We start from the raw sequence: 26,836 nt of genomic DNA on the forward strand, positions 1-26,836 counted from the left end.
AGTAAAGTCTTTGTGTTTCCTGGAAAGCCCACATTTTTCTGAACATTTTGATATCAAATACTCATTTTGACGAGTTACGTCTTTGTGTCACCGAACCCTCGATATGTGACACCGGAAGAGGATTAGCAGTCGGAGTAAGCAGGGGGTGCAGTCGGGACCGCACCCGAATCACCAGGAGGAAAATGATATGTAACGGAAGCACCTGTAGATGGTGGTGGGTAGGGCATGGAGAAGGGGGGTGCAGAGGGGTATGATGGAACCGATGCTGGTGGGGGGTACTTGGTGATATCGTCGTAGGACGGTGGTGGGAGGTCCGGTTGACCGGGGTCAGGATCGACAGCAGTGGCTGGAGGGATGTTGTCCCCATCCTCGGCTCGTATCATAGCACCCGACTCGAGGGGTCCTTCGATTCTTGTCTGGGTCGTTATCTGCACATTGTTTGGTGGTTTCTTCTTATCTCCTTTACAACAACAGTAAAAACAACAGCTTATTCCAAATAATGATCCGATGACGATTCCAGTTATTGCCCCTCCTGACAAGCCACCCCCTCGTCCTGTAATCAGGGAACACAAAATGACGAAGAGAAAAATTTAGAATTCTATTTAAAAATTCCTCATGATCAGATAATTAATAGATTTTCATATGAACTGATTTTCCTTCAGAGCGATTTACTTTTAAGATTGGATATCCTTTGATGTCACAGATCATCATTTCATGTAGTCATTATCATTAACACTCGTCTGGTTTTGTTATTCCATTCCCCTTTTCCCCAGAGTAAACCTGAATAAAGAAACAATCAGGAAAATAGTATCATGGGTACATCTATGTTATAACTATTGCATGAGAAAATCTGTCACTGCAATTCAAAATAACTTTGCTACACCACTAAGGGGTCTGGTTACCAATCACCAAAAAAAATATTGATTTCTATAATTATACCACAAGACACAAAATGCTTGTCAGAGATGGGGCATTTGGCACCACCCCCCCCCCCTCCCCCATCCACCTTTTGTATATTCTTGATCCGCTCTTATTTATTCTCACCTGTGGCGTCGCATGCTACACCTACATCTTTTGAATGTGTGCAGTCGTGTACTCCCCAGCCGCTGTGATCGCAGTGTTCCAATCGCACTTCCCACCCCTCGCACGACACGGAATCGAGCCAAATCTGGCCCTCCACAATACCATACCCCTTCTGATCGGCGGTGAAGTAATCTGTTTTGCCTGAGAACCCCAGCTGCCCGCAGACCACTTCGCTAGCTGCCCTATCCCAGCTATCATCGCAGACGCTGCCCCACTGAAAGTCGTTGAAAATCTCCAGGCGCCCTTTCCGTTCTGAGGGGCCATCGACCAATCGCACTTCTCCGTTACCTACACCAGTCAATGATTAACAAGGGGTAGAACTGATGTATTAAATAGGACAAATTAATAGAAAAAAATATAATAAAATCAAGTAAACCAATTCTAAAATACAAAAGTTTGGATTATTATCAGAAGGCAGTAAAGATGTACATTATTAGAAGTCAATGATTACCGTAATTAACGTTGTATAAACCGCCCTCGTGTATTAACCGCACCCCTCTTTTTCGCCCCTGTCAGCAGCAAGCCAGGTCCGTGTTAAAAAAACCCATGCGGGAAGGCCTTTCATTTAACTGCGAGGTGCAGCTGAATGTGTAAGATCATTAATGTAAATTAAAAAACAGTAGAGGACCTAGGATAGAACCTTGTGGTACACCGTGTGTAGGAATTATTATTATAAACTACATATTGAGATCTATCAGAAAGATTACTTTCAAACCAAGATGACAGACAAATTTGAGTGTTGTTCTAGTTTCCTAGTGGTGAGTCAACATACCGATTACTGAGCTGGGAGAAATTGCCAGGCATAGCGCCAGATGGAGGGGCATAAAACGGTGAACTTATTTTGGTGTACCCTGTATAAACCGCACCCCCGACTTTGAATTTTTTTTGGCGGCAAAAAGGTGCGGATTATACACCGTTAATTACGGTAAATCAACCCCCCCCCCCCCACACACACACACAAAAAGCAACTACAGCACCTATACACACATACATGTAGTTGTGCCATTCAAATAGTAACAGAGGACATTCAATGAAAATTACAAGTATGAAATATGACCAATAATTTATCCCTAGAAACCAGGAAGTTTGCAGATGATATTCACATAAGTTTTAGGTCAATTGCCTATCAGACAATAACAACAAATTAACACAAATACAAGAAATTCTCAGGATCTGGCTAATACGATGGTTTCACGAGAAGATTTGGTGATGTTTTGATAATGTAACGTCTGGGTCCAATCCTGCTTACGCAGACAACATCCTATAACTAATGAACATATTTTCAAACGTATTACACACCATTACAAATGGAAAGTGATGCTGATGCTGAACATTATAATCCTTTAATTGCTTGAGAAAATTCAGTGCAAGGATAAATGATCGGCTGAAAAGAAACCCACTGAAATATCAGCCCATTTTCTAATTGAAAAGCTATAATCCTTTGCTTAGGAAAATTCAGTGCAAAGATAAATGATCGACTGACTTAAAAACCACCTAAATATCAGCCCATTTTTCGATTTGAAAAACTCGCAGAACGAAAGATTGGATGGTGTCCGATCGTAGTTGAAATGCTGCACATGCATCGGTGTATGTAGCTGAATTGCTTCTTTCTTACAATCCATTGTGAAGCTACAACTGATTTCTCTATTTTTTTTCATGTAGCTGCATTTTTTCATCAAAATGAAACCATGTTCGAAATTTATAGTGAGGCAACTGATGAAAAGTTTACATTGACACTGGTGAATGAAGAGAAATAAGTGAAGAGGAGACAACAAAACGTTTACTGGAAATGTGTGAATTGTTATAGGACATCGTCTGCTTATGCTAAATCGGTCCCTAGAGTGACTGCACAAATCTCGGCAGTGTTTAGAGAGCTCTTCACGTGTGAAAGTGGGGCTGTATTTTACCGTTTTAAAATTGATACTAACTGGTATTTCGAGTGTTTCCAAACAGAGAATTTTGAAAAACTAGTTTGATCTATGAAAGTACATGTATGGTGGTCTGGTGGATAGGTCAATGGACTGTGGATCACATCAACATGGTCCATGGCTCGAGTCCCTCCGTCCCCTTGCAAAACCTTAAATGTTACATTTTCTGTCCTATTTTGTTCAATTTTCACCAGACCGATTTTTCTGCTCTCTTTTAGATTACCGGTAGTTCATTATCAGTAGCTGCGCCATGTTGATTGACATACAGGTACAGTCAAACCTGCCTACAGCGACCGCCCAAGGGAAATACAAAAAGTGGTCTTTGTAGGCAGATTCCTTTAGTACATGTTTAAATGAGAAAACCACTTTCAAGGGAAACAACAAATGTGGTCCTTGTAGAAAGGTGGTCTTTGTAGACAGGTGGTCACTAAAGCAGGTTTGACTGTACATGTTTTGTTGTCATTATTACAAAAGGGCAATCCTGTTCACAAGACTGTAGTGATTCAGCCTGAGCCAATATGGCTCTGGCGGGTATAAACCCATATGCGCGTAAGTCCCGCATTTGGCAACACCCGCGGTAGTTTCCGCGGGCATGCTTATCCCTGGGTACATCAGATTTGAACTGAGACTAGCAACCGCGCAACACGCCGTTTGCTATGGTCTTCTTGGATCTCGAGTCTACGTAGCTTCGTGGAGCTCCACCGTCGAGTCTTCGATATTCTACAGTTCTACAAGCAATGGTAGGATTTACCCTTACTTGAGCTTCTAATATAATAATAGGTGTCTAAGTTATCTAATAACCGCCCTGTCACTATAATGGCGTAATCGCGACTTAACCGAACCTGTTTGGGCTAGTTTTTTTTTTTATCGCACACATGTTTGAGCCGCCATCTTGTCGGCGTTCACTTGTGTGTTGAAGGGATTTTCTATTTTTGTAATTTCATTCGTAGGGCCTTGTAAGCTTGTTTTTCCCCATTTGTAGTTGATTATTGTTGTAGATTAGTATTTTAGGGACTTGTAGGGTATTTTCAGTGCTGTATTCCGATTTTTGGGTACTCATTTCCGTGTTTTGGGGATAATTTTTTGTGGTCGCACACATGTCCGTGCCGCCATCTTGAATACGTTCACTTGTGTGTTGAAGGATTTTTTTATTTTTGGAACTTTTTTCGTAGAGCCTTATAAGCTCATAGTTTTTCATTTCTTGTCTGCTTAGGGTTGTAGGATAGTTTTTTAGGGACTCGTTGGTATTTTTACGGCCGTATTTCGATTTTTGACATCGGTTTCGGTCATTTTTTGTACTTAAATTTGCTCATTTTTTTCTACTCACTAGACTGGTTGTACAGCCGTTTTTTGTAGTTGTGATCCTCTCGCCAGAGTTTATACTGTGGAGATAATTCCACGGTGTTCTTTTTCGGTGAGGTATAGGGTCGTTTAAGTAGAACTTAGTAAGTAGGGGTAGGCTCTAATTAGACTAGTTTCAACCCTCTCGCCGAAGTATTATTACCGTGGAGATAATTCCACGGTGTTTTTCGGTGAGGTATACTATGGGTATAGGGTTGTTTAAGTAGGAGTAGAGTAGTACAGTGAGTAGGAGTAATTAAATTAGTTTCAACCCTCTCGCCGAAGTATTATTACCGTGGAGATAATTCCGCGGTGATTTTTCGGTGAGGTATACCATTGGTATAGGGTTGTTTAGGTAGGAATATTTTAGTAAGAAACTAAGTAAGATTGTGAAAGAAACTAAGCAAGTTATTAAGTAGGCAATAGGTCTTTCCTGTAAGAAACTAAGTAGATCTAAGTTAGTAAGTAAGCAAGTATATCTATTTTCCTTTAAGAAACTAAGTAAGCAAGAAGTATTTTCCTTGAAGGAACTACGTACGTTAGTAAGTAAGCAAGAAGGAAGGATTGGGTAGGTACCTATAATTGGGAGTTTTGACTGTCAGTCTTGTTTTGTATATCTGTGGATCTGGGGTTAAATCGTGGGTGGTATTTAATTTCATCTTCATTTCATCATTACTAATATTGTACGGCCATCTCGCCGAGCATTATACCATGGAGATAGTTCCGCGGTGTTTTTCGGTGAGGTATGTTGCCGGTTTAAGTGTAGTCCTTTAGTGTTACTTAGTAGGGTTTAGTTTTGGCCCGCTCGCTGAAGCTGTTCACCGTGGAGATAATTCCACGGTGTTTTTCGGTGAGGTTTAGGGTTCAGTATTTTCCTGTCAGGTACTTAGTAAGCTATTAGGAAACTAAGTAGGGTATTAAGTAAGCAAGAAGGAAGGATTGGTGTATTTAATTTTATCATTTGGCTATTTAATCGTTGCTGATTTAAAGCCGGTTATGGCCTCAGAGAAGGTTAAAGTGAATTATGGGACTGAGGAGGCCTTACTGGCCGTTGTGGATAAAACTAAGTCCCACAAGATTATTAGTTGGAGGGAGCAATGTGGGAGCTTAACTGAGGCATTATTTTTGCAGTGCCCCCGTCTCCATGAAGCCAAGGGGCTGTTACATTTATTTGATTTTGAGCCTTATCGGGAGGATCAGGCTAAGCAGGCACAAGGGGAGGGGACTGAGCAAACCCAGTCTGTCCAGGGTCCCGATCCCGTTTCCCCAACTACAAATGGAGGCCCAGCTGGGCCTATAGCCAGTTCTACGGCTGAGCGACAGCAGGGGAGGAGCTCGCCGCAACCGGCCAGCTCCCCAGCCGAGCCCACAGCCGAGTATCGGCTTAGGGCCGTTGACTGTCCGCCGTCCAGGGAATCCCCACCCGACAGGTCTTATCCTCCTAGGGAATCCCCGTTCAGAGAACCCCCACGTAGGGATTATTGTTATCCCCTTTCTAGGGAATCCCCTCCTAACAATTATTGTCCGCCTTCCGGGCAGCCCCCACGTAGGGATTATTGTTATACCCCTTCTAGGGAATCCCGGCCCGACAATCATTATGCTCCCAGGGAATCCCCACCAGGGGGTCAGGTAGATTACAGGTCGCAGGGGCGCCGAGATTGGCCCCCCCCCCCCCCCCCCCGTCTGCCGAGGTCACTTAGTTACGATGGGAGGACTAGTTGGCATTCCTTTCTCAGGAAGTTCACAAGTTATGCTGTATCGTGCCAGTGGAGTCCGAGCGAGTGTTTGGACGCACTAGGCTGGTGTTTGGAAGGGTCTGCATCAGATTGTTTTTCTAATCTTCGGGATATGGGCACCGAGTCGTATTACCCGATGTTGACAGCGATGGGGCGTCGGTTTGGGGCTACCCGATTTCCGGAGGAGGCTATAGCCGAGTTTCGAAAGGCTCGCCAACTCCCGGAGGAGTCCCTCCTTGGGTGGTCCGACCGGCTCCAGGCACCAGGGAATGTCGACACCCTTCTCGAGGTTCAAGGGAAGGACATAGGCAGTCTGAAGGTGGGCATGGGTAGTCTAAAAGTGGACATGGGTGGAGTGAAGAAAAAACTCGCCAGTTTGAGGACACGCATGGACAACATGGATAGTATGTTGGCGGAAGTCTTGAAGACTGTTAAATCTTTGGAGGTCTCCAGGTTCCCCAGGGCCCGCTCTACATCTCCTAGATCCAGGGGCTGCTATGGATGTGGTCAGTTGGGCCATTTTCAAAGGGAGTGTCCGGTTAAGTCGGTGTCCTTTGCGGCTACTGAGGAGGCGGGAAACCCGGAGGGATCGGAGAGCGAGGTCGATCTCCGATCTGGAAACCGAGAGGCCTACAATCGGTAAATACTGGGGTAGTTAATGTTAGTGACCCGCCTGACTCTTCGGTCGGTCCCTTGGACAAGGTAGTTAATGTTAGTGACCCGCCTGACTCTTCGGTCGGTCCCTTGGACAAGGTAGTTAATGTTAGTGACCCGCCTGACTCTTCGGTCGGTCCCTTTGTCAAGGTAAATAATGTTAGTGACCCGCCTGACTCTTTCGGTCGGTCCCTTTGTCCAGGTAGTTAATGACAAGGTGCAGAGTAAGGGTAATATGGACCCTGTGGAGGTGGTAGTGTTAAATAAAATAAGAAGCAGTTCTATGTTTTATGTGCCTATTTTATTTGGGAACATTAAGTTAAGGGCAATAGTAGATACCACTGCTGAAGTTTCCATTGTTTCTGATAAATTCTTCTCCCTTCTGGATCCAGCACCCCCTATCCTTCAAACTGTTGTCCTAAGGACGGCCGGCCAGGATCAGAGAATGACATCTATGAAGATCGGCCCTGTTCCTATTAAGTTAGGTCGATCAATGTTTGAGGAAGTTGTATACTGTGCCCCGTTAGAGGATGATATGTTACTTGGGCTAGATTTCTTACAGAAATATGGTATTGATATCTCCATAACTCAGTCCAAGCTTATTGTCGGGTACATATGTACTATGGAACAGACTCCAGGGCAGCCTGTATCCAGAGAGTCTGGGTCGCTAGGACGGCCGTGGTGCCTCCTTCTAGTGGGAAGCGGGTAAGATGTAAGGTTGTTGGGAGTCCAGGGCTCCAGAGTAAGGACCTTTCCCTTTTCCAGCCCACCCACAGGCTCCCTTTTTGGATTCCTCGGATCGTGTTTGATCGGGGGAAATAACATGTTTGTCTTAAGTATATATATTTTAGTTCACTTTTGTTTACACTGTTTAATTTCATTGTAAATCGTCCATTCTGAGTTCCTGAACTTTAAGTGTTGATGTTTTTAAACTGAATAGATAACTATTAAATAAAACTGAAAAGTTTCTGCTTCGGTTAGCGGAGTTATCTATGCCGTCTTTTGATATCTCCCAAGTGACACTATGTGGTTCCAATAATAAGTCAGAATATGATCATGTTTTGGGGGAGTAATTCCTCTGGAGTAATTCCTGTGGATCAACAAGAGCCTTTTGGATTTGCTTGATGGTGTTGTGGGCCTGGGTGCTCTGAATGATATCAGGAACTTGCCGGCAGTGGCTATTGTGCCCCCGGGTGCCGAGTGGCCCAGGGAATGTAGATCTTATTTTGTTAAATGGTTATCACTTTCTATATCATTTTCCATCTAATTTCAGTGATCTGCTTTTATCATTCTAATACATTGTGGCCGCCACTTCTTATATGCACCGTCAGGACTGCCCGTATGGAGCCGTTTGGCTGTACCGTCCGGACTGCCCTTGCGTAGACATTTGGCTCTTCCCCTTTTCTGCACACTTATTGCCTGTAATGCCCCGGTTAATCCCTTACGCCCGTGCCTAGACGTTTTGCTATTTTTCATTATGTATAAATGATATTTTAACTGCTATTTTTGGTCACTTACACGTGACATCGGCACGGTAAGGGTTAACTGGTATATTTCGGTTTCTTTATGTTCTTGATCCCTGGGACATTTCCGGAACTTGAATCCTATTTACTAATTAAATATACCAAGCTAGAGATGCTAGGATATTTCTGGTTCCCTGAACATTCCTATGAGATTGTTTGGTCTCTATACACATGTTTTTTATATAATATTCCCCGTACCAAATTTTGGAATACAGTATATATTAAGGTATGATAAAGGCGCCCGCCCTCTGGAAAGGCCAAGACTTCACCGGTGCTGGCAAGGAGGGTCCTTGACCCATCCACCAGCGGGAACGGCGTGACCCCGCACTGCGGTACGGGAGTAGTTTTAAGTTAGTTTTAGTTTAGTTTAAGTTAGAAGTAGGCTTCAAACTCATTAAGTGGGGAATAATGTAGTGATTCAGCCTGAGCCAATATGGCTCTGGCGGGTATAAACCCATATGCGCGTAAGTCCCGCATTTGGCGACACCCGCGGTAGTTTCCGCGGGCGTGCTTATCCCTGGGTACATCAGATTTGAACTGAGACTAGCAACCGCGCAACACGCCGTTTGCTATGGTCTTCTTGGATCTCGAGTCTACGTAGCTTCGTGGAGCTCCACCGTCGAGTCTTCGATATTCTACAGTTCTACAAGCAATGGTAGGATTTACCCTTACTTGAGCTTCTAATATAATAATAGGTGTCTAAGTTATCTAATAACCGCCCCGTCACTATAAGACTTACCCGAAGTCAATGAGCACCTCACTCCGGCATCTTCTGCATGACTGCAGTTATGGACTCCCCAACTACTTCCTCCAGAACAATCACTCAACCTGTCCTCCGTGCCCCTGCACTGCATATCATCAAGCCATATAGTCCCGGAACCCACGCCAAAATGAGCTCCGGTGTACACCGTGTCAACGCCAAAGTAGCCAAGCTGTCGACAAACTACCACTCCATCCTGGATGTCCCAGCTGTCGTCGCACACGGTGCCCCACTCACGGTCGTGATAGATTTCGATGCGCCCCTCGTTTTCATCCGCTCCACCGGAGAGTCTCAATGTATTTTCTAAAGAGGTGAAATAAATAATTTGTGAGCATTATTTCAAATTTCACATTTATTCATGTTTCCAATAAAACATTACAAATCAATTATGAGCATTTAAAACAAATGTAAGAAATACATGTTGGAAACAGAGGGGTCCACTAAAAAGCAATGGTATAAGAACATCAGAGTAATGTGACAGGTCGAAATGTTTCTTAATTCTATTTGTTGAGGAGGTCCCTGAATGAAGGATCCATGTCTCTGAATAAGGAGATCCCTTTAAGTGTACTTCTGAGGTGGTCCCTAAGAGAGGGTATGGGGTGATTTGGAGAGAAGAATGGTGTCCCTATAAGGGGAAGTTCACTTTGACCTTAGGTCAGAGAGGGTATGGGGTGATTTGGAGAGAAGAATAGATTTTTTGCCACATCATAGGGGAAGTGCACTTTGACCTTGGGTCAGAGAGGGTATAGGGTAATGAGAGAAAGGATATTTTGCCACATCACAGGTTGAGAGGGATGAGCATATACCATGCATCCACTCAGGACTTAGGAGGTTGGATTTGACAGAGAAGCTAACTCTGAGTAGAACTTCATACTTAATAGTATTTCTGCAGCATCTATGGTAAGTTCTAAGTGGAATTAAAATGTATTTGACATGCATCATTAGATTGAAACCTTATAGAGGAAACTTGATTTCATGTATAGTTGACAACTCTTGAGTGTCTTATTGAGTTGTGAGTTGTATTTCACATTCCTTTGCTGTTATTATGTGATACTACTAGAAGAATCTATAGAGAAACACTCTGTGTAGTACCCAAGTGAAATTATGTCAATATTTGGAGGCCTATCATTAATTGCTGTTCATAATGAGTTGCTTTAGAAAACCAAATATGATACGATCTGTGCTTCTCTGTATAAAGTATTGTGTATGCAAAAGAAGACCTGATATACAGTAATAACTAGGTAAAGAGATAATTTGTATCATTAGTATCGGATATTTTGTTGAAGTAAAATATTTGTTATATATCAAAAGCTTGCAAGTTGCATGTCACTTTTTAAAAATTTGAAAGTTATAGAAGTTATCATTTAAGTTACCATTTATGTTACAGAGGTCTTACTTCATCATTTGGTTGGAGATGGCAGTTAGTTGGAGATGGTGCACTATCTACATGTAGTTGGTCTAATTCTAGTCTCGGTGTCTCGTTAGGAGTCTCTCCTCGAGAGCTCAAGAGGGGTGAGTCATTGTAATAGTAAAGAGAACTATACAAAAAGGCAATTTATATTTCTGTATTCATGATTACTTATGCATATTTGGGCATTTTATTGTTATACCTTGCTTATTGCTTTTGGATGTTACAATGTAACTATAAACCATATATGGAAAAGTATCCAAAATGTATAGTATTTCTATGGTGTTGGGAAAATGCCAAGTAGGGCAATAGTTATTATTGATGTATCTATTCCTATGAATGATCATAATAGTTATTATTGATGTATCTATTTCTATGAATGATCATATAGTTTTGCTGATGTTTAATATGTGAAAGAAACAAAAACTAATCTGTTTGCCTGTTTCTTTTTGTCTCATTAAGGGTTGATCCATCCTCAAAATAAATACCACATAAAACTCTAAATGACTTCGTCGTGTGTCATATGTGCCTGCTGTTACAGTAAAAAAGTCCCCTGAAAAGCATGGCCCCTCAAATGCCTTCATATTCTAAAAATGCCATGCAGCAGCAGCATAAAAATAGGGACAGATGTTTATGCCACATGTTCGTGTAGTCCCATATACATCTTTCTGTGTACGGTGCTTGTAACTTTACCAAGACTGGGCCAAATTTCTTATCATTTTGATGATTCCAGAACCTTGCAGTACACACCAATACTTATATGCTAGATGATCAACCTTTTCTGATCGATTCCACACCATTTCTTTCACAATAGAATAATAATAATAATCATTCAGCTTTTACATGTATATAGCGTTTAATAATCCTGGACGTCTCTAAGCGCTTTACAGATATATTATTTCCCTTGTTTGTGCACAATCTCCACTTCAAGGGGAGCATTCCAGCCAGGGTACCCATTCTAACACCTGGGTGGAGGGTAGCAAGTGTATAGGTTAATATCTTGTTAAGGGATATTAGTGCCATGTCGGGATTCAATCCCTAGACCTTAGCATCTCCAGTCAAGCACCTTAAAACACTCGACCACGACCAGAACTCAACTTCATCTTTAGATTAAGCTAATCCGATAGTCCAGAGGCTGAAAGAACTCTCATCAGGGATACCACTACAACAACGTAAATTTGCTGGTCGCAGCTCTTTGTAAACTTTTGTTTTTACACCCGATATAACCAGGTAATGCATTGCCCGATTTTGTTTCAGTAAATACATTTATATTTATCAATACATTACAAGACTGATGTGTTTGCAGTGAAAAACATATTTCCGCAAGTTAATTTTGTTGCTCAACTGAAGCTTTTCAAAGTGACTGTCTAAAATGTTATGCAAGAAGTGTCTTTTTTATGCTATCTTTTAAAACAAATCAAATTTAGGACAGGACATGGGTTGCATATAAATATACGATTGGTTGTTGATAAAGATTTGGGTCTAGTTCATAAATGGGATGTGAAAAACAAATCGAATAATTATATATAAGGTGCATGTACACGAGTATTTCCTTTAGAGAAAATGGAAATTTTCAGTACAGTCCAAATAATTAGAGAAAGATACGTCATGGATAGATAAATCCTAGCTAAAAAGAGTTGCCAATTTGCTTTTGATCAATTAAAACTAAATATCAGGATGGACTTCCCCTTTAGGTTTACATATATCTTACCTGCAATTAGGCATCGCACTCCTGCATCTTCAGGATGACCACAATAAAGGATTTCGGCCCAACCACTATGGTAGCATGAAGAAAGCATAGCCTCCGAGCCACTACAAGCTACTACATACAACCAGATTAGCCCCAACACGGAACGGCCCCCGTCGATTAATATGTCGACTCCCACATAGCCTAGCTGCCGGCAGGCTACAACGGCATCAGCAGTATCCCAGTTGTCGCCGCATATAGTGCCCCATTGGCCATCGTGGTAGATCTCGACCCGTCCCTCATTCGTGGTCGCTCCTCCAGCGAGTCTCAGCGATCCATCGGTAACTGGAAAACAAATTCAAAGTCTCATTTCAAAAGGTTTATAGTTCCACCCATGCGGGTGTGGAGTCGGGAGTTGGTCTAGCAAAGGGCTTCTCAAAGTCCGGACCGTAAGGGGTTGTGTCAATCCGGACCACCCAGGAGGCTATGGGTTTTTTTGTGTTTTTTTTGGGGGGGGGGTTTTACCATAGCCTAAAAGGACCAGGGCAGAAATCACCCTACGCCTATCTTTCAATACCAAATTTATTTAATTTCTACAAAAGGGTACAGATGGTACTGCGAAGGGTAAAAAAAGCATAGATATTACTCCGTATATACTGTATACAATGCAGATATGTGACTGGTTAATAATTAGTAATCATTCAAAAGCCATTTGACACATAGACATGAAACTTCATTAACTTATTTCTCATGACATACTCTTTATCAATATGCCAAGGTGTGGTTGCTATTCTAAGGGGTCACTCCCCTGATCCCCTCGGCTAAGAGAGTAACAAAATAAACAAACCCCTTTATTGGAGTACACTATTATATTACTACGCAAGAAAGTTAACCACTTTTCACATACCGGTATATATAATTAGGTGTTTTTGCATATTTAATGAGCTATGACCTTTCACCTTTGAACTACATACTCAGAAATCGAACTTAGGCTGTACATGTATTTTGATACCATGTAGGCCCTACCTTCATATTAAATTTCATTAAAATTTGTCAAACATTACTCAGTTATCGAATGGAAACCAGATTCGCATATTTAATGAGCTATGACCTTTGACCTACATACTCCGAAACCGAAGTTAGGCTGTGTTTTGATACCATGAACCTTCATATCAAATTTCATTAAAATCCGTCAAACAATACTAAACTTATGGATCGGAAACCAGATTCGCATATTTAATGAGCTATGACCTTTGACCTACATACTCGGAAATTGAACTTAGGCTGTGTTTTGATACCATGTATCTATCTATCTATCTATCAGGCTTAAGTTCATCCAGACGTTGGACAAAGCCCTCCTCATAAAATTTCCATTCTCTTCTGTCTCTAGCTGTCCTAGTCCAAGCGGCCGTTCCCATGTATGATGTTAGGTCATCTTTCCATCTTCTCTTCTGCCTTCCTCTTCTTCTCTTTCCCACCCTTGGTTGCCATTCTGTTAAACGATTTGTCCATCTATTGTCCTGAAGTCTTGCTACATGCCAGCCCATCTCCACTTTGATTCTCTGACTTTCTATATGATGTCTTTAACCTTTGTTTTCTGGCGTATGACTTTGTGGTTGATTTTGTCTCGCAGAGATAAGTGCGACATCTTTCTCTCCATAGCTCGTTGAGTAGTCACAAGCTTCTGTTCTAGATCCTTTGTCAATGACCATGTTTCTGATCCATATGTCATAGTTGTTAGAATGCATTGGTTGAACATTCTTCTTCTTAGTGACATGGGTACGTTTTTATCAGTCAACATGTCTTTGTATCTTCCAAAGTTCATCCATCCTGCTTTTACTCTCATCATAACTTCTTCTTTTGTGGTGTCCTCCATTTTCAAAGTTTGTCCCAGATACTTGTAACTGCTCACTCTCTCTAACGTTCGACCTTCTATCTCAATGTTTTCATCTGTGTCATAGTTAGTCATATATTTAGTTTTCTCTTTGTGCATAGTTAGGCCAATATGCTTGCTCTCCCTGTTGAGACCTGTCAGCTGGTCTTCCAAGTCTTTGGTTGATGTTGAGATCAAGGCCACATCATCAGCGAATCTTAGATCAGTAAGTGTTTCCCCATCAATGTTTATTCCTCCATTTAAATGCGACTTTTTAAATACTTCCTCTATAGTGGCTGTGAATATCTTTGGAGATAATGTGTCTCCCTGTCGTACTCCCCTCTGGATCTTGACCTCCCTTGATACATCATTATCAATGTGAATCCTGGCTACTGCGTTGGTGTAAATATCTTCCAGGATGCGCACATACCCTTCTTCAATGTTTATCTTTCGTAGGGCATCAAACATGTCTGTGTGTTCGATGGAATCAAACGCCTTCTGGTAGTCTACAAATCCAAGGCATAATTGAAGTTGGTACTCATTTGCCTTCTCAATTAGTTGATTTATAGCTTGTAGGTGGTCTGTTGTTGAGAATCCAGCTCTAAACCCTGCTTGTTCTCTGGGTTGATTTGTGTCCAATATATCTTTGATTCTATTTTGGATTACTTTGGTGAAGATCTTGTACAGATGAGATAGAAGGCTGATAGGGCGATAGTTTTTTACATCAGCTTTGTCACCTTTCTTGTATAAAAAAATTATTTTTGCCTCTTTCCAAGTGGTTGGAATCTGTTGCTTTTCCATTATCTGGTTGAATAGTTTCAGTAACTGTGTGATTGTCTCCTCCCCTCCTTGTTTGATAGTATCACTTGTTATTTCATCATTTCCCGGTGCCTTGTTGCAATGACGACCTTCGTCATTGCCTTGTTTTCGTTCACATTCTGCCCCATTAATATTCTCTTCCTTAGTAGTGTTTTCCTTATCGTCCAAAAATCCCATTCGTTTTGCACGTAGTGCTTGTCATTCCTAGTTAAGTGCTTTCCTCATGTCCTTTTTCTTTCAAATTTCATAGACATAGTCTCTAACATCTCATCAAGGTCACTACATTCTTCGATTTTTGAAATCACTTATGCATAACCGTCCAGGCTTCATTTTGGCCGTTTCTGGTCCATTTTAAGGCCTTTCTCTGTAACTTTGTCACAAATCTCTCAAGTTCTTGAAAAATTGACCCCTAAATAATCTAAAACTGCCATAACTTTTTCATATGAATTCCGTTTTGTATTTAAATCTCACAGTATCTTTATCTCATAATTGCACATAGCCATGCCAAATTTCACGCTCCAATGGCTTTGCAAAACATAAATAGCGCCCTCTAAAGTTCTGGGAATTGGCTGTCTTTCTGTGGCCGTATCTCCTTTATGGCTTGGCAAATCCGTACCCTTTTTTGGATTTAGATACTTAAAGATATGCCCTTTCCAGCCATATCCAAAATTATATACCCTAACACTGAACGACTTTGAGAAAAATGCCCTCCAAATTCGCCATTTTCAAGAAAATTCCAAAATAACTTAAACTTGCTCTAAAATGACGATCTTTATACCTACATCAATGAAACTTGGCACACATATGTATCCATATACGTGACAACTGTCTGCCAAGTTAAATAAATTGTAATGCCCTTGTCGCAAAGTTATCGCCAAAAATGATGAATTTACTATGCATTACGTAATATCGCGTTTAATACGTGCAATACATTGCGCGGAGATAACAATGGTGTCAAACTGACCGCAATGAAGTGCCCTTTTGCATGATACCAAGTATAGTATATGTTCACACAGAAAATTGTGAGTAAATCGCATTTGAACAAAGGTCACTATACAAATTCCGCCATGTTTCCGCCCGAATCTAACACGTATCGGCTATGACGTCATTTTTTCAGACTGCTTTTTGCCCCTTAAAGGTCCTTTTTTTTTCTTGAAAATTTGCAGTGACATGCCGAGTTCCAATACGCAGGGCACCTCATGGCCGGATTTTTGAAATTGGTCAAGGGGGCCATTTAAGATGCCATTTTGTCCTATAAATTTATTTTACATCACATGTTTCGATAGGATTATCACAGAAAAAAAGAGTGATTTACAATAACAACCATGAAATTCTCTTTCTAATGATACCAAATACTGCCCATAAAGAGACGTAAAGAGAGAGAAAAAAAACAATTTAACTCCGGTCATAATACAGATCCTGTACGTTTTCCGCCCATTCATTACACGCATTGTCTATGGGGCATATCGGGTTCACGCCTTTGGCCCCCAGAACGATGTTTATTGCAATGACGAACATGCACCAAATCCCCTTGGTTTTTTTGCACGCAGTGCTTGCGAGCCTTTCTAGGTTCTTTCCCCTATCCCAATTTCTTTCAAACTTCGTAGGCATAGTACCATCCCATCAAGGTCACTGTTGAGGCCTTTCTTTCGCCCACCTATCTCCAATATCACAGAAGCTACAGACTTCGTGCAAATTGCTCTGGATAGTCCGAGAGAAGCTCTTTCGTATGACACGTAGAAACATGGCGTCATTGCACGCACATCGTTGTGACACGATTGCATTTCTAGTTGTACTTCATACTGTTTACAGCTTCCTCAACTTCTCTCCGTAGTATTGGCGGTATGTCTGATTTTCTGGATGAGATATCTATATGATCCTTCGACTGTTTCTTCGTTGAACCATAAAGTTCCCGGTAGAAATCGGCGCATATTTCTAGTAGTTCCAATCTGTCAGAAGTTATATTTCCATCTTTTTGCTTCAATTTGCTCATTCTAGACTTTTTGCTTGCCATCTTTTGTATTGTTTTTGGTCCCCTTCCGCTTTCTAGAGTTTCTAAAATGAGTTTAGAAGTTTTTCGTCTGTTCCTTTGGCGTTGTTTCTTTTTCACCAATTTGACTATTTCTGCATACTCCACTTTTTCTGTTGTTGTCTTGGATTCTCTCAGTCGTATTTGATGATGATGATGATGATGAACAGCATTTGTATAGCGCCATTTATCTGCAAAAGCATTCAAAGGCGCCTGGCTCCCTCAATATGTCACATATTATTCGCAATGTTCCTCTATTTCTTTGTCTTCTTCCGATCTTACTATCTTTCTTTTCTCAGTTGGGGCTACAGATTTGGCTTCTTCTAGCATTGCTGATGTCACCATATCGCATCGGTCATCAATGTCCATATCCTCTAACTCTAATCCATCAAAGCGGTTGTGAAGCTTTAGTTGGAATTCTTTCTTTTCCTTCAGCTTCATGATGTTAATCCGTGTCTTCCTATTATTTTGAATGAATCTAAGCCTGGCTAGTTTCTTGTTGATGCTTATATTGACTCTGACCATTCTATGATCACTTGCAATATCTACATTGGTGATGACTTCACAGTTCTTGACTATCCCTCGCTGGTTACTAAGTATGAAATCTATCTGGTTTTTAGTAACACCATTTGGACTCTCCCAGGTCCAGTAACGACTCTTGTGTTTCTTAAAGTATGTATTGGTCACTTTAAGTTTATGTTCCATTGCAAATTCTATCATCCTTTCACCTCTCCTGTTTCTTTCTCCGTAGCTGAATGATCCCATGATATTTTCTTCCCTTTTTCCACGTTGTCCGATTTTCGCGTTGAAGTCACCCATAAGTACTGTGTAGGTACCCGAATTGTCTGTAATGGCCTTATTGATATCTTCATAGAATTCCTCCACTGTTATATCATCATAATCACTAGTGGGCGCATAAACTTGTATGATGCACATTTCATCCTTGCCCGTCAATTGTATTTTCATGGCTGCTACCCTGTTTGAATAGCTTTTAACTTCTTTCACATAGTCCTTAAATTTGTTATGGATTAGAAATCCGATTCCTTTTGCATTTTTGTCATCCTCTGTTTTTCCCTTGTTGTAGAGCCATGTGCCTCCTTTAAGTTCTGTCAATCCTTCTCCTTGTCTCTTCGTTTCAGCAAGCCCGATGATGTCCCATTTGAATCCCTCTAGTTCATCCAACAAACTTTCTAAACTTTCCTCGGTTCTCAAGGTTCTAACATTGTATGTACAAATATTTAGTTCAGATTTTTGACCAGTTTTATTGCATCCCTCCATCTTACAGCTTCCATTTGGCTTTGACTGCAAAACTTCATCAAAAGAATCCTCTTCAATGCGTTTACTGGTCAATTACGGCCATGGGCTTTACGGCCTCCTTTAAGTTGTCTTTCCATAATTGTCATGAGGGTTTTTTGCCATATACTGACGCGCTGGCAAGGCGTGTTGTCAGTAGGGGAAGCAACTGCTGAATGTAGTGAACATATCTGCAGTCCTCCCACCCGTGCACGTCGCTGGCTGTACTCGTCTACGGCACTACGGTAGCAGTTTGTTAGATCTTCAACCAACCGGCCAGACTATACCATGTACCTTCATATCAAATTTCATTAAAATCCGTCAAACATTACGAAAGTTATACAGTAGGCTTGCGGGTGCACCATGTGAGAGAGAGGGTTGAGGAGTCCTGAAGTTATCGATCGGAAACCAGATGTGTATTTTTCGCATATTTAATGAGCTACGACCTTTGACCTATGACCTACGTACTCCAACATCGAACTTAGACTGCAATTTGATATCATGTACCTTCATATCAAATTTCATTAAAATCTGTCAAACGTTACTGAAGTTATCGATCGGAAACCATATTTGTTACAGACGGACGCACGCACGCACGGAAGCACGGAAGGAAGGACGGACGGCAGCGTTACTATATCCCATCCGACTTCGTCGGCGAGGGGATAACAAACTTATACGAAGGGAAATAATTGATGAATAAACTAAATATATATACCGGTATGCCAATTGCTTCGGACCTTTTAGCTTTCGTGGAAATCACATCCGGGTCGTGAAGAGAAATTTTGAGAACCCCTTGGTCTAGCGGTACGTTTACTTGTTAGCTCTTTGTCTTAGCTCTTTTTCTACCGCACATTGTGATACCAAATTTGTAATGGGCGGACCTATGGTTCGGGTGTTAAGTGACACACCCCATAAAACTAGCCTGTCCAAATTTCTGTTTGGACTCAGAGGAAAATTTGTCTGGGCTTCAATCTGCACTTGTTCCTTTGTCTGTCATCTTTAGTTTTAAAAACAACATCGTTAATATTAATCGTGACGAGTTCACAGGCACAAATCGGCGCCATTAACTTCACTTTGTATCAAAATGAAAGTCGCTTGGGTTTTCTAGCATACTACGGTGTCTGCTAAAAAGCAAACAAAAAAGATTTTTTTTTTTTTTCCTTAAAAATAGGGGGGCGTCTTATACACAGGTGCTTCTTCTACACAGAGATTTACTGTAATATCAGGATGGACTTCCCCATCAAGTTTACATATCTTACCACTTGGGGATAAGCATCGCACTCCTGCATCTTCGGAATGAACACAGTTATTGGTTCCCCAACCACTATGGAGGCATGAAGAAAGCCTAAACTCCGAGCCTAAACAAATCACTTCATCCAACCAGATTTGCCCCAACCCGGAAGCCCCGTCGATTAATACGTCGACTCCCGGGTAGCCTAGCTGCCGACAGGCTACAGCGGCATCAGTAGTATCCCAGTTGTCATCGCATACAGTGCCCCATTGGCCATTGTGGTAGATCTCGACCCGTCCCTCATTCGTGGTCGCTCCTCCAACGAGTCTTAGCGATCCATCGATAACTGGAAAACAAATTCAAAGTCTCATTTCATTAGGTTTATAGATCCACCCATGTGGGTCCTGGTCTTGTTTTGATAGGAGGCGGGAGTTGGTCTAGCAAAGTGCTTTTCAAAGTCCAGACCACAGGGCATGTCAATCCGGCCGCCCGTCAAAAACTCTGGGTTTTTTTTTTTTTAACCCTAAAAGGACCAGGGCAGAAATCACCCGACCTCTATCTGTCGATACCAAATTTATTCAAATTCTACAAAAGGGTACAAATGGTACTGCGAAGGGTCAAACAAGGGCTGCCCTGTGCGCAGCCAAAATAGATATTACCCTATATATATTGTACTTAATGCAGATATATGTGACTGGTTAATTAGTAATTAATCATTCAAAAGCCATTTGACACATAGACATGAAACTTCATTGACTTATTTTTCATGAGATAGTCTTATCAATATGCCAAGGTCTGGTCGATATTCCAAGGGCCGGGGCACTCCCCTTGGCTAAGAGAGTACCAAAATAAACAGACCGCTTTAGGATTAAATTGTAACAATTCCCCTTGAATCAGATAAAGACCTAAAAGTTTAACAAAGGAAACGCTCTCGGCGGTCTTGCCTGCATTACGCAATTCGATATGATGAAATATTGAGTTTGGAGTAGTTATAGACAGGGTGGCCCATTAGTAGGCCCCAAAAAATGAAATCCTTTGAAAATAATCATCATTTTGAAGTGAATATTGACTAAGAATCGTCAGAAGAATTATTTACTATTATTTGTAACATATAACAAAAATTGATTTATTAATGCTCATATTAAGTTGTGAAAACATAATCCAAGTCTACTGACCTTTGGCCTACTGATCTGGAATTTGTGTCATGATTTGTGATACTTGATTTGTGATACCCTTGTGTACAAGTTTCTGGAAATTTGAACAAACACTTTTGAAATAATGATAACTAGATGGAACTTCGACTGCATGCAGTCGAAAATGATGCCTCCGTCATAGAGCAATTTTACAAACCAAAACAGAAGAAATTTTTCAAATTCAAGTTCTATTGTAATCCATTGACAGGTTCTCAGAATATCGTGATTACAAGCTATTTCTCATATACATGTATGACCCTTTGATCTTTGACCTCATGACCCCAAAATCTACTCAGTTCATTGGCTCTGCACAAATACATACACGTACATGTCTTGAGTTTAATGGTAATCCATCCATCGGTTCTAATTGATAATGCGATCACAAGCTATTTTTGCATACATAATGAGCCCTGTGACCTTTGACCTTTGACCTTGTAACCCCAAAATCTAATCAATTCATTGGCTCTGCAAGTTACATACATGACCAAAGTTTGGTAGGAATCCATCAGTCGGTTCTTGAGATAACGCGATCACGAGAACGGGACGTACGGACAACCTGAAAACATAATGCCTCCGGCTACTTCGTAACGGAGGCATAAAATAAAACTTCAAAATCTTGATATTGATGCCACAACAAAGTCTAAGTTTGCAGACCTGAAATGACACTTGGCCTTGACTTTGTCACCTAAAAGACTACTCACATGATTGGTGATACATGATAACCCTTATGTTCAAGTTTCATAGAATAGGAATGTATACTTTCAAAATTATGAAAAAAATTCAAAATCTTAACCTGATGCCACAACATAGTATAAGTTTGTTGACCGGAAATGACCTTTGACCTTGACTTAGTGACCTAAAATTCTACTATCATTATTGAGGATACTTGATAACCCTTTAGTTTAAGTTTCGTTGAATAATAGCTTACACTTTTAAAATTATATTACAAATCCAAAAACTTAACCTCGGTTAAGTTTTGATGATTATACCACAACATAGTCAAGTTTGTTGACCTGAAATGACCTTTGACCTTGACTTTGTGACCTGAAATTCTCCTCATACGATTGGAGATACTTGATAACCCTACAGTCTAAGTTTCATTGAATAGGAACTTATACTTTCAAAATTATATTAAAAGTTCAAAAACTTAACCTTAGGTAAAGTTTTTGATGTTGACGCCGCCGCCGTCAACGGAAAAGCGGCGCCTACATATATGTCTCACTTTTTGCTACGCAGGCGAGACAAAAGCAAACCTCACTTTCTAACCATGTACTGTTCATGGTCCCAATGTACAAAAGATATCTCATGGAAAGATAAATCCTAGCTAGAAAGATATGTCATGGAGTTGCCAATTTGCTTTTGATCAATTACAACTTTAAATATGCATAAATCCTTATCCTTAACTTCTACTGATTTGTTTTACTTGTTTTTGTGCTTTGATTGAAAGTAACTTAGGATCAGGATGGACTTCCCCTTTAAGTTTACATATATCTTACCGACTGAGGATGAGCATCGCACTCCTGCATCTTCGGAATGAACACAGTTATGGACTCCCCAACCACTATTGGAGCATGAAGAAAGCATAACCTCCGGGCCATCACAAGCCACTTCATCCAACCAGATTGGCCCCAACCCGGTACCCCCGTCGAGTAATACGTCGACTAATACGTCGACTCCCGCGTAGCCTAGCTGCCGGCAGGCTACGGTGGCATCAGTAGTATCCCAGTTGTCATCACATACAGTGCCCCATTGGCTTTTGTGGTAGATCTCGACCCGTCCCTCATTCGGGGTCGCTCCTCCAGCGAGTCTTAGTGATCCCTCGGTAACTGGAAAACAAATTCAAAGTCTTATTTCATTAGGTTCACCGTTCCACCCATGTGTGCGCTCCAAAAGAGGACTGTTGAGTTTTGAAAGGGGATTGAGAGTAAAGAAAGAAATATTCTTTTGTGTTGTGTTCTTATTTAACGACTACCCTTGACTGTTATTAGAGAGAAGAAGAAAAATAAGGAATAATATTTCTAGGCATTCATTAGTGAGTGGATGAAGTCCACAAAAAGATTAAGCAGAGAGAGACCCAACATTGTGAACAGCTTGATGATTCGGATTCAAATTCCAAGTAGTTTCCATGAAAAATGATGTGCTTTTAACAAAAAGGTCTTCTCCTTTGAATGTACAACATGTTTTGTATATATATATTGTTAATCGTTAGACTGTCTTTCATGTATTATTGTCTCTTCAAGCCCAAGAAGCGCAGACGGAATGGAATGTAAGTATGTAACCATTTAGACCTCCCATCTTCTCTATGGATTATTGTATTTAATGTAAATGCTATTCATGCATGTACCCCTCAGGTATCAGTAAAAGACAGTATTTCCACAATAAATGTCCCAGCCGGGCAAAAGGGGCTGCAGCAAAAACTACAGCACAAAGCAAAATAGAGGATCATTTGTTGGAACCTGTTCACATCTGCTGCTATAGGTAGCATTTCTGTTAAAAGGGCATATAAAACTACATGTATTTTATGGTTCTAGAACACCTTCCCCCTAGACAACCACCCTCCGGAAAACCAACCCCTAGGATAACCACCCTCTAGGACAACCACCCTCTAGGACAACCAACCCTCCGGACAACCACCCTCTAGGACAACCACCCCTAGGATAACCACCCTCTAGGATAACCACCCCTAGGACAAACACCCTCTAGGATAACAACCCTCTAGGATAACCACCCTCTAGGATAACCATCCTCTAGGATAACCACCCCTAGGATAACCACCCTCTAGGATAACCACCCTCTAGGATAACCACCCCTAGGATAACCACCCTCTAGGATAACCCCCCCTAGGATAACCACCCTCCAGGACAACCACCCCTCCGGATAACCACCCTCTAGGATAACCACCCTCTAGGATAACCATCCTCTAGGACAACCACCCCTCCGGATAACCACCCTCTAGGATAACCACCCTCTAGGATAACCACCCTCTAGGATAACCACCCCTAGGATAACCACCCTCTAGGATAACCACCCCTAGGATAACCACCCTCTAGGACAACCACCCCTACGGATAACCACCCTCTAGGATAACCACCCTCTAGGATAACCACCCTCTAGGATAACCATCCTCTAGGATAACCACCCCTAGGATAACCACCCCTAGGATAACCACCCTCTAGGATAACCACCCCTAGGATAACCACCCTCTAGGATAACCACCCTCTAGGATAACCACCCTCTAGGATAACCACCCTCTAGGATAACCACCCTCTAGGATAACCACCCTCTAGGACAACCACCCCCAGGATAACCACCCCCAGGATAACCACCCTCTAGGATAACCACCCTCTAGGATAACCACCCTCTAGGATAACCACCCTCTAGGACAAGCACCCCCAGGATAACCACCCCTAGGATAACCACCCTCTAGGATAACCATCCTCTAGGATAACCACCCTCTAGGATAACCACCCTCTAGGATAACCACCCTCTAGGATAACCACCCTCTAGGACAACCACCCCCAGGATAACCACCCCTAGGATAACCACCCTCTAGGATAACCATCCTCTAGGATAACCACCCTCTAGGATAACCACCCTCTAGGACAACCACCCCCAGGATAACCACCCTCTAGGACAACCACCCTCTAGGATAACCACCCCCAGGACAACCACCACTCAGGACAACCACCCTCTAGGACAACCACCCCTAGGATAACCACCCTCTAGGATAACCACCCTCTAGGATAACCACCCTCTAGGACAACTACCCTCTAGGTTATTTCTAGGGGTGGTTATCCGGAGGGGTGGTTGTCCCAGAGGGTGGTTATCCTGGGGGTAGTTATCCGGAGGGTGGTTATCCGGGGAAGGTTGTTTATAGGGTAGGTGTCCGGATACTGTATTTTATCGGTAGGTGGCAGGTATGTAGACTCGAGTAGAGCAGTAAGCCAGGTGAGCCAGGTGAGATAAAGATTAATAAGAATGATAGCCAACAATTAAATGCTTATGGATGCTGCATTTCTAGTCTTCCCTGACTGGTCTTTATGCGCAGGTTTTGCTGTAAGAATAACAATGATAATAACGATAATGTGTCTAGTTTACCAAGGGTAGCCTCATCAGTATTTATACTTTTCTTTCTGAGGGGCCTGCAATCCTATTATTACCCCGGTACACAAGGGTATAGTCAAACCTGCTTTAGCCATCACCTGTATAGAAAGACCACTTGTTTATAAAGACATTTTTCTTGTATTCCTTCACTGGTGTTTCTCATTGTGACACATGTTAAAGTAAACCTGTCTACAAAGACCACTCGCCCAAATAACAACTACGTTTGTTCTCCCCTTGGCAGACTTTCTATACAGGTTTTGCTAAACTTGGAATTTGGATCCAGTTTAAGGATTTTAGATTTTAAAGCAATCTTACCATTACTTGGGGTCTGACATGTGACCCCAACATCTTCAGCATGACTGCAGTCGTTGGTTCCCCAGTCGCGGTGGGTGCACGATGACAACGACGTCTCGCCCCCAATACAATTCACGTCGTCTAACCAGATTGTTCCGGTTCCTTCACCGAAGGCAGCCTTGGCGTGAGTTTCTGCATTTCCGGAGTAACCCAGCTGCTGACACACCACCTGTGACTCGTCGCTGGCCCATGTATCGTCGCATACTGTACCCCACGATGACCGGTAGTAGATCTCCACTCGACCTTCAGCAGCAGTGTATCCTCCCACAAGCCTCACATCTACACAATGAAAAACAAAATTGCTGTGAAAGAAAATTCAATTAGTTCTCTTGATTTCTAGAGGATTAAACTGGGTCCAGTTTCCCGAAACAGTCATAAGTCAGAGTTCGTGGACATTCTATAGAAACGTGTGTTGATTCTATGAGGCAAGTTTCAGTGGGATTTCTGAGAATTTAGCCCCCTGGCTTGAAATAATTGGACATGACCATGTATGGATAAAATCAATTTAAAAAAACTTTATCTGGCATTCTATAGGTAAATGGTTGAGGAGAATGAAGAGGGAAAAAAAGGATAGCATAAAACCCTGCATATCGATATAGGTCTAGGGTGGATTCAAAAGGCGGCTTCAACCCGGCTTCAATCCGCACTGGGATCCCGTTTAATCACACATAAAACTGCTGGCTTCAACCCATACCACTCCAGCAAAGCATAGAGAGTCAGTGCTAATGCGTATTGACCTTTAGCACTGCATGCTTGCTGTGAGGCAGGTATTTTTGGACCCGTACACAAATATACACACCACACAATATCGCATAGACTCTACACAATCATGTCGATGCAGCTGTAAGCAAAGTTTGACACTAGACTTACAATTTGAATTTTTAAATTATTCTTTTTAACATCAGTAAGTTACAAAAAATGTATTTTACTGCTATTTAGGTGTCATCAATTGTCACTAAAGTACCGATTTTGAATGAAATCAGTTGAGTTTTGTACAGTGGTGTTTGAAATGTTGAGAATCAAAAGCACAGCTTTTACTACACAGCCAGGATAGTGATGCTTCTATGTGTGGCTTCAACCCGGCTTCAACCCCCTCGCGCTTCAACCGGGCTTCAACGCTCGATGCGGATCACTGTGTAAACACGGTAATTATTGACCGCGCGCGCCCGTACAATTTTCCAAATTCTCCTTATAAACTAGCAAAAATCACATTACATAATGTCTGTTACGTACCGTATTGTTCTTGGGCAAGAATTGTCTGAAATAGGTCAGGAGATAAAAGGAGGAAAAGGCTTCCAATAAACAATATTAAACGTAGGTCCATCGTCATTGCCATACGCTGCAACATTGATATGAGGGCTCGCAAGGCCAAGGTACTGTACTGCTATCTATGAGCATTGGGGTATTGGAGAAGTTTACAAACAATTTGAATTTGTCAATTCACTGTGAAATATACAATACAAATACAATTGATGTTAATCCTTACAAAATAACACTATCGACAATAGTGAGAAAAATTATGATGATAATGATAATAACAATATTGATGATGATAATAATATTAATCAAAAACAAAACGATAATATTAATTAAAACGATAATTAATGACGAAATTAATGGAAGCAATTTAAAAAGAAATTTACTGGCACCAGTAAATTGATATCTGAATTAATGAATTACTGAAAATATTCTTGATATCAATTTAATAAATTGATAAAACACAAAAAAGAGAAAAATAAAGTTAATATTGAACTCATAACATGTTTTTTGCACATACTTAAATTAATGAAAACGAAGCATTATTTTTCGACAGAATTTTA

General features: G+C 41.4%; 2 protein-coding genes across 2 annotated transcripts; one reads left to right on the forward strand and one right to left on the reverse strand.

Moving 5' to 3' along the window:
• Positions 1-26,413, reverse strand: LOC584920 (scavenger receptor cysteine-rich domain-containing group B protein). Its single transcript, XM_030995806.1, has 8 exons — positions 26,250-26,413; positions 24,978-25,295; positions 22,055-22,384; positions 19,394-19,711; positions 12,145-12,465; positions 9,005-9,328; positions 1,045-1,371; positions 1-553 (listed from the first exon to the last, which is right to left on the reverse strand). Exons 1-8 carry the CDS (start codon positions 26,362-26,364, stop codon positions 123-125), a joined length of 2,484 nt encoding a protein of 827 aa, XP_030851666.1. The 5' UTR covers positions 26,365-26,413; the 3' UTR covers positions 1-122.
• On the forward strand, positions 4,024-7,168 carry LOC105447091. The gene is made up of 2 exons (XM_011684737.2): positions 4,024-6,739; positions 6,791-7,168. Exon 1 carries the CDS (start codon positions 5,349-5,351, stop codon positions 6,729-6,731), a length of 1,383 nt encoding a protein of 460 aa, XP_011683039.2. The 5' UTR covers positions 4,024-5,348; the 3' UTR covers positions 6,732-6,739; positions 6,791-7,168.
• Positions 26,414-26,836: the final 423 nt, after the last annotated feature.

Source organism: Strongylocentrotus purpuratus, unplaced genomic scaffold (genome assembly GCF_000002235.5).
Source record: "Strongylocentrotus purpuratus isolate Spur 01 unplaced genomic scaffold, Spur_5.0 spur5_scaffold_3, whole genome shotgun sequence".
NCBI classification, from domain to species: domain Eukaryota; kingdom Metazoa; phylum Echinodermata; class Echinoidea; order Camarodonta; family Strongylocentrotidae; genus Strongylocentrotus; species Strongylocentrotus purpuratus.

Excerpts from the sequence above, each read along its gene's own strand:
- LOC105447091 (XM_011684737.2), top strand. The coding sequence starts at position 5,349 with ATGGCCTCAGAGAAGGTTAAAGTGAATTATGGGACTGAGGAGGCCTTA.
- LOC584920 (XM_030995806.1), bottom strand. The coding sequence starts at position 26,364 with ATGTTGCAGCGTATGGCAATGACGATGGACCTACGTTTAATATTGTTT. Across the intron at positions 22,385-24,977 it reads ATGTCAGACCCCAAGTAATG|TTACCGAGGGATCACTAAGA; the intron begins GTAAGATTGCTT and ends TTTGTTTTCCAG. Across the intron at positions 9,329-12,144 it reads AGTGCGATGCCTAATTGCAG|AAAATACATTGAGACTCTCC; the intron begins GTAAGATATATG and ends TCACCTCTTTAG.